Source organism: Opisthorchis viverrini, assembly GCF_000715545.1.
Source record: "Opisthorchis viverrini unplaced genomic scaffold opera_v5_44, whole genome shotgun sequence".
Classification (NCBI taxonomy): domain Eukaryota; kingdom Metazoa; phylum Platyhelminthes; class Trematoda; order Opisthorchiida; family Opisthorchiidae; genus Opisthorchis; species Opisthorchis viverrini.
Genome location: NW_008751700.1, coordinates 1510527 through 1519241, shown reverse-complemented (window position 1 = coordinate 1519241; position 8715 = coordinate 1510527). Strand labels below are relative to the sequence as shown.

Genomic DNA, 8715 nt, shown 5'->3' with positions numbered 1-8715 from the left:
TATATATATATATATCCATATATATATATATATATATCAGCCGTTTACTATACCCAGTAATGGACTGCTCCATCTTTGACTCCGAACACAGCTTCGTAGCGTGCAATTATATTGCATTGCACAGACCGTTTTGCCCGCTTCAGGAAATCACGAAGATGGATGTGGCATAAATTGTTTTGTCATGGAGGAACTCGCTTTGAAGGTGCATCAAACCCATGTAGTCTCCGGACGTGGATTATCGTTTCGATACTTTCATGCGATGAACGCCATGAATCAATGAATAATGTTCAAATGTTTACCCAGTCATCCTTAGGCATGACCTGGTATCAACAAAGGCACACCAAATTAGGCGGCTTCATTTTTCAATAAAATGGAGTAAGTTGGCATTTAGTGGCTTTCTCCGGTTTGTTCATTTTGAGCGTCTGCAGAGAGGAAGGTGTGCTGTCCACACAAGCGCATCAATCTTTTCGGTTTATCGGCTAAAGATATATCTAGATGGGAAATCTTTCGCTATCGTGATTCTTCCGGCTCGGTGGTGACACGCGCAACCTACTGGAAAAAGCAAAAGTTTGGCCTGGAGAGAAAAAACCTTTTCACCATAGTCGGCATCAATCTACTCAGGTGTCCCAAATCAGGCGGTCTTATGCGTGATCATGAAGCTCGGGCAAATTATATTTATGACCGTGGATAATCAACAGACATGTAGCGGTTGCCCATTTGGTTAGTGCATCCACATCCACTATCTCCCTCGTGGTTTGATTTCTTCCACATCCCACAACGTGCACAACCAGGTAAGACGTGAATTATCTGGATTGATGACAGCGTCTAGATGATCCCTTCAACAGCTGCCTCTACAGACTGCACCTGGAACAATAAATTGTGACGTCTCTAATCCAATCCCTCGCCCCTTAGTTCCTCCCTCCATGCGACGATTAGTGTTTGATGCCTTGCATAACGTTTCACATCCTGGTATCCGTGCTACGGCTAAACTCATAACCCAGCGTTTCGTATGGTCGAATATGAACCATGACATCGGGCAATGGGTAAAAACTTGTCTCGCTTGTCAACGTTCCAAAGTCATTGGCCATACGCACTCCTCCATCGGTACTTTTGCAAGCCCTGACAGTAGATTCGACCACATTCATTTAGATATTGTTGGCCCACTCCCTCCATCCAACGGCAATTCGTATTTCCTTACTTGCATTGATAGGTTTACAAGATGGCCTGAAGCCATTCCTATTTCTGATATCTCTGCGACAACGATTGCTCGTGCTTTCGTCACCGGGTGGAACCCTATCTTCGGTATTCCTTCTTTCATTACAACAGACCGTGGTTCTCAGTTCGAATCACAACTTTTTCGACAACTAACCAAACTTCTAGGATGCAAGCGCATCCCCACCACCGCTTATCATCCGCAAGCTAACGGTCTAGTTGAGCGTTTCCACAGACATCTAAAAACCGCCATCAAAGCTCATCAGCAACCTAGCAACTGGAGTGATCTGTTACCCATTATACTGCTCCACTTACGCACTATGTTTCGTTCAAAACTACAATGCACACCAGCTGAGCTAGTCTTCGGTACATCACTACGAAGTCCAGGACAGTTTTTCTCATCTGAAGCTAGTCCTCCCGTTGATACGTTGACCTACGTCACGCAGTTGAAAGCACATATGTCGCGCCTTCCTTATCACTCACCAACATTGTCAAACAGAGTACCCTATATTCCCCTTGATCTCTCCTCATGCAAATACGATTTTTTGCGTTCCGATCAGGTCAAACATCCTTTACTACCTCCGTATAATGGCCCCTTTCCGGTGCTTGCTAGACATCAGAAACATTTTACAGTACAGTTACACAACAGAACGGATAAAATAGAAACATTTTACAGTACATTTACACAACAGAACGGATAACATAAGCATTGACCGTTTGAAACCAGCTTACATGGATTTTCTCGATCCTTGCACTACAGATAACGACAAGCCCGAAAATTCCACGACGATACCCAAGACTCCATCAGACACAGATTCCAAGAGCACACCTTCACGAATCACACGCTATGGCAGACACGTACACTGGCCAGACCGTTTCATCGCAAGCTGACATTATCTATTTCATCACAATGTGACACGCCGAACGTCCAAGCGACTATTTATTATTTTTGTATTTCGGAACCATTGTAGCAGTTGCCCACCTGGATAGTGCATCCACATCCACTATCTCCCTCGTGCTTTGTTTTGTTCCATATCCCACAACGTGCACCACCAGATAAGACGTGACTTGTCTGGATCGATGACAGCGCCTAGATGATCCCTCTCTAAAGAGAGGAGTATTTGTAACACTTACCCTTTGCTTAATTACTCCTCTAACCACCGGTACCTACTACCCCCCCATTCCATTTCGTCTGTCTCACAATCACCCATCAAAATCGTTACATGAATACGGCAATATGTCAACTCCCGTGCCATGACCTTTTGAACGACACCAGGTGATTTCACGTTGTTTTCAAGTCCCACTCATTGCAACGACCTATATAAAGGATAGAATATATTCGAGCACACACACGCATCACACACGCATTGATCGCGCGTCGGAACACAGACCGGCTGGACACAACAACAACCGCGGACTACTAGGAACGTGTAGCAGTGAATCTGCCGAAAAAACACGATTACCTGCGTCCAAACCAACTCAGTGTAACTATTATAACTTCCGCTCAGAACGATAAGTCCCTCATTTGTGCATTCCGTTTTTGGTGTTGTATACGACTCGATTAAGATGTTGTAACCTAACACTCTTATAACAAATTTTATTAGTGTCGCTTTCTAGACTTCTGATTTATCTAGTGGCTTTTGTTGTTAACAAGAGAGAACAGTAATAGACTTTTTTTTAACAAGTGAATATTTCTCTATCCTCGGGGTCACTTGTAACTGGTTATGGTGATCTGACGGACGGAAAAAAGATTTCCAATATATCCTACCGAGATGATATGAAGCTGACAGATCATTTTTTGGGCACGTATCATTCACTGTGTGGCTCAAATTCATCGGCTACCTCACAGAATTGAAGCATTGCATGAGTCTCACAAATTTCTTCTTTGGCAGCATGTGGTTACTATGTTTCCATCAGTCTCCAATGTTAAGAAGCTGAAATTTTCTATCTTGCGTGTTTCATATATTCAAAGGACTCTGCAGTCAGCCCTCCCCACATCCCCCATCCTTGGCCGGAAAATGCTGTTTTCTGCAAACCCTTTCCTGCTGAACCAAAAATCTTTTGAAAAAAATGCTGTTTTGTTGTATGTATGCACACCCAAAAATTATTCTAACCTACCTTGTTCTGTCGAGGTGTTTTTAATTGATCTATATACTTTGTTATCGGAGCGCACTGGATTTAGAGCCTGCTGCGCTAAGGCTTCAGAAGCGATTTGAGATTTTTGTTGAAAAATTGGGGCTGTCCACTCTTCATACATCACAGTAATTTATATTTGGTAAATTAGTTTGCCCACGTGGTTGGCACTTTTTCAACCGATCGTTGATGTTGGGCACATGACGAAAATTGACCACCCCGATTTACGTGCATAGCCCGTTTGCAGCTGATGTATAATCAGTCGGCCGTGAAATCAGAGACAAATCGTGGGTCGGTGCAGCGCGGAAACTGCAGGTCTTGTCGGAATCCTCGTCCATAGTATCTTGGAATAAAAGACACGAAGGCAAATTCATACGTACGTGCTTCTTGAGAGCCTTGCGAATGTCAGAATAGCATATCGTATCGTCACGGCCAAATAAGACTCTAACCAACAGCATTTGAGCGGCCAAGTTGTCCACGATGAATGTATGCACTCGAAATTGCTGGAACAGCGCTATCTGCTGCCATATGGAGGAGCGTATCTGGCTTTATTGACCTTCCCTCACCTGCAGCAACAGCACGCGTCAGGACTGAAAATGATTCAAAAGGAGCAAAGGAACATTATTAACCACAGTAAAACCCACACATCCTTCATTCACTCAACAGAGATGGTCAAAGCTTCTAGCGTTAGTTGCAAATGTCCTGAATTGTAAGGACCTTGTTGAATTCATTGGCCTCATACTGCAGCACTTAACACGACAGCGTTTTGCAATTCAGCATAGCCCTGCGGGCGCCCAAATTCCCTTCGGTTAACCGTCGGTTTGCCAGAACCAGATCACACGAAAACTTGAACACCTTATAATCGTGCTTGAGATCACAAGTGGTGGCCGAGAGTGGGGGTCGGTGATTCCAGAACTATTTTTGGCAGCAAAAGTGCTCCGCTTCCTGCAGCCGCCGCAGGCCATTGACACGCCGAAATTGAGTTCGCCGAAACTATAGGGTTTTCGAAGTTGACATTTTTATGTGAAGTTAGTCTAATCAATTTGCACCCTCCCGTGACATGTTGCACGTAGCATTTTGTTTAAGTGAGCGAAATGTCAAGGTCATTGACCATCGCCGATTTGGATTTTTTGCCGGTTTACGCGACATAAAACAGGAAATCGCACTTTAGCATATTTTGGCGTTCCGCGGTGTTCCTGAGGAATAAAAATAACATCTTAAGAGTATTTAATACAGATGCCACCCTATAGGATCAGTCGCAGGCGTTTGTTTGCTTTAGACACGTCAGATTTAACCAATGGGATATTTTAGTTTGTTCACAAGATATTTTCCCCATGGATCTCGTGTTCCATAAGTGCAATAAAGTTAGATAACAGCACAAACTTGCAGTGGCAGTGCGAGGGACACCTGTGGGTGATCCCCTTTCCCGGATATGCATAGCTAGCTTGTAGATAATACAGTGCTGCCAGAATGCTGTGGGCGTCTTTCCTATTATAACTATGACGTTCTATAGATGGTGACCACCAATCATGAAGCGGTCACCACGATGACGGTAGCCTCCTCGACTACCTATTGTAGCTGCTGATTCCGTGTCTATGTGCGACGCTAATTAGGGTTCCCCACATATGCGCGGCAGCCCAATCCATTGAGCAACGACGGCCCCCTGTACTCGTATCTCTACTAGTTTTCACTCATCTCGAATGCTTGTTGTAACTGCTAGGCTCGCGTTTATGTGCAACGTTGATAATGAGACTGCACCTATGCACCGATGGTCAATGACGGTCTTGTATACCGTTAACTATACGCGATCCCGCTTGTCTTCGCTAGCTACAGTAAACATCAGTACAATTTATATGCCGACCGGTAAAAATAAGGCCTCAGCTATGCATGATAGCCACATCTGACAGCCTGTTATACACACAACTGGACTCGAGGTCATCTAACTTGGCTATTGATCGTACCTGTTGAGTCAGTGTCCTTGTACATACATACCTAATCTAATGGCGACCGATTAACCAAATACTCAAAACTGTACGCGATATCGTCTACCTTGACTACTTATTGAAACTGGTAGGCCAGTGCCTATATGCGACTCTGTTTAGTAGGCCTGGGCTATGCGTGACGTCTTAACGACCAACGGCTGCCCGTCATACTCGTAACCGCACTTGATATCGCCTACCCTGGCTGCTTATCGTAATTGCAGCAACTGAGTCTATGTGCAACGCTTAGTATAAAGCTGAGGGTCTTTCATACTATACGCGATGCCGCTTATCTTCGCTACCTACAGTAAACATCACTCCAATATATATGCCGACCAGTATAAACAGGGACTCAACTATGAGTGATAGCATAATCTGACAGCCTGTTATACTCACAACTGTACTCGAAGTCACCTAACTTGGCTATTCATCGTCATACTCATACTTACTCGATGCCGTTTATGTTTGCTACCTTCAGTAAACATCGCAACTGTATTTGACGTAACCTACGTGACTACCTATAGTAACTGCCAGGCCCGCACACATGCTCGTAGCTAACCATAATGCCCCGACAACACATAATAGACTAACCCAACGATCAACGGTGGTCATCGCCTGTCAAAATGCAATCACCACCCATTTTGATAGCGCGCTCCCAAATCCTACTCTTGATTGTACCCCCTCAACCACTCCCTCCATTACCCGAAACAATGAGCTGTCGTTCACCTCGGCTACTTAGCGTAACTGCTATTCGCGACGCAGATAATGGGGCCTCACCTATGCACAGCAACGTAATACAATCGCCAACGACGGCGCTCCATACTCATAACTCCACGCGTTGATAATGCGCCCGCCATGGATTTACGAAAACACCATTGGCGAATTGCATTTTATTCATTGGCATCACTGATACAAGCTTAATTGGTAGTCGCTCCATTTTTCATGTTCTTAAGATCCACTTCACGGGACAAGGATTCTGAAACGGAAAATGGGCAAGCAATTAACCTTCTGGAACAGCACTTAAGCATCTGGATGTAATGGAATTTTATTTGTTTGCTTACCTAGTGGTTCATAATTCCCATTACCGTGATGAGGGATAAATGTATAGTCGTTGCGGATTGCCATGGGTTCATTGATTCGGCATTTGAGGCCTTCGAGTTACAATCACACGAATTCCTCGTCATCACGGGATTCGAAAGCGAGGTCTGCAAAGCGTATGCTAAGAAATTAGGCCTCAAATTACCGGTCTCCATCAACTCCGAAATTGGACAAAACAGTTTGATTGCGACTGTCTTACGGGGCACACTCGGCTTGTCCTCCATGGACCGATCAAGATCAACATCAAAGCAAGCTCTTTTAGCTGAACGGTAGGTAGACTGATCGGCAACTAATGGGAATAGTTTAATTTATACATGTGCACTCACTTGGTGGACGCGCCTGAAGATTTTCTCCACACAGCGGGCAGGGCTCATTGCCGCAGCAATAACGGTGATATGGAAGTCGATCACGTTGACACCACCAATCAGCAGGGTCAGTTGGCTGGCCACAGAGACCACAGGGAACAGCGTCGTTTGACGTCGAACGCCACCGTGGTTGTTTGCGGTTGCCATCTAACACCAGAGGCTGGTTGTCCTGTGCACTAATTGCATTTTGACGCAACATCAGCTGGCTTTGGACAATCAGACGCTTCATGCACCCAGCAGCCTTACGCGGATCCAGCAGCTTCAGTTTGCCAACCAACCGATCAAGCTGCTTGTGCAAATGCTCTATTGGTGATGGATCTGGCTTTGGAACCAGAGATAAAGGTACTCCTTCCTCCGGTAGGTTATATTCGGCAAGCCACCTTTGATGGATTGGAAATTGACCTAGACACTGCATGTTCGATCAATCAACTTACCGCATGGGAACGAGTGGCCTCTGAATACTGAAAATAGGTGTACACAAGGCAGCCACATTGATTGGTAAAATATGCACGTGCAGGTTCCGGCCGAGGTGTTTACTGTCTGAGAACATTTGGGGGTTTGTACCACAAACTGACTGTTACTAACAACGGGCTTCTCACCTTGAAGCGATCTGTCTGCTTGTATAGCAGATTTGGCGTGCATATTCCAATGTGCCTGAGAACCTGATTAGCGGCGTATGTCGTCATCCGGGAAACCACACGTAGAACGTAGATATCTCCCTCCCGAATTTCTCGACGGTCACAACAATAAGTGGTGTGCATTTCATATTCCCGCATTAGCCATTCGCTGTGATGAGCGACCTTCAGAACGGCATGCTCTAGGCTATCTGAGTGATGCACGCGCCTCTTCAAACGCCCGTTGGCGTTCTCCAGGCGGTTGTTGGTCACATTCCCAAAATGTACCAACCCACGTTGTGCATGAATGGCCCACTTTCGAGTGATGTGGAGCCAGTGGGCAGTCAAATAAGAGACAAAACTGGGATCTGTTCGCCTCAAGATTTGCAAATCGTGGCGAAATCTACGGGATTAGTGTTTGGTGCACAGTCACTTACTCAGCTGCATTATCAAAGCGAGCCATGCGGTGGAATATGTGTCGACTGTGGTTGGAAATTGTCTGCAAAAGTTACACCAAAGCTATGAAACATACGTGCTTCCGGATGGCTTGCCGTGCGTGAAAATAGCACAGCATTACGTCGCAGCCAAATACAGCTTTGGCAGCCCGCATCTGTGAAGTCATTTTGTCCATGACGAACGTTTTGACTGCATATTGTCCACCCATCATATCCTTGAACAAGCTGAACAGCTTGCGCAATGGCGCAAAATGCTCGCTTTCGACAAAGGCATACATTACGGGTCGACCGATCCCCATGCCATCTGTCACAAGGAATGTATAAAGCTTGTAACTTAACAGCGAACGTCAGTGGCTCGAAATTTATTTACCCAAGACGGTTAGTACCGTGTGTAGCATCAACGTTTACAACGTCCGGGAAACGTCTAAAGAGTGCTATCTGCTGCGTTCGAGAAAAGCACAGGTGACTATATCTGCCACCCTCCGATTCCACCAGCAGCACGCGACCGCACTCTCGAAACTTGGCTATGATGGACGACATGTCATCTAAGAAACCAACTAAAAGGTAACCAACGACCTACTTAACAATGGGGGTCGACACTTGACGCGATAGTTACGCACATCCTTGATAGTGAGTACCTTTCCAAAGTGGTCGGCGACGTACTGCCGAATCTCCGATGACGGAGCACCGTATTTCAAAAGGGTAGAACACTCCTTTAATTCATCATTTGTCAGTCGCCGGTTGATGGGGAGCCTGTCAAAAATAAACTTGCTGCGTGGATGGTTGTGCTCCAGGTAGTAGGAAGTAACCCTCAAGCAGTCATGGTACCGGCGAACGTGGAACCTTGCCGACAATCAGT

The 8715-nt window shown here is 45.5% G+C and overlaps 1 protein-coding gene across 1 annotated transcript in view; it reads right to left on the bottom strand.

Moving 5' to 3' along the window:
• The window catches only part of T265_13188 (hypothetical protein), a gene marked incomplete at both ends in the record, with an annotated part of 66974 nt that overhangs the window by 14257 nt on the left and 44002 nt on the right, over positions 1 to 8715 (bottom strand). The window contains 9 exon segments of the mRNA XM_009167654.1: positions 6631 to 6711; positions 6749 to 6934; positions 6942 to 7167; positions 7222 to 7241; positions 7387 to 7804; positions 7839 to 7900; positions 7934 to 8189; positions 8227 to 8401; positions 8437 to 8699. Coding sequence (XP_009165918.1) covers positions 6943 to 7167; positions 7222 to 7241; positions 7387 to 7804; positions 7839 to 7900; positions 7934 to 8189; positions 8227 to 8401; positions 8437 to 8699 — 1419 coding nt within the window.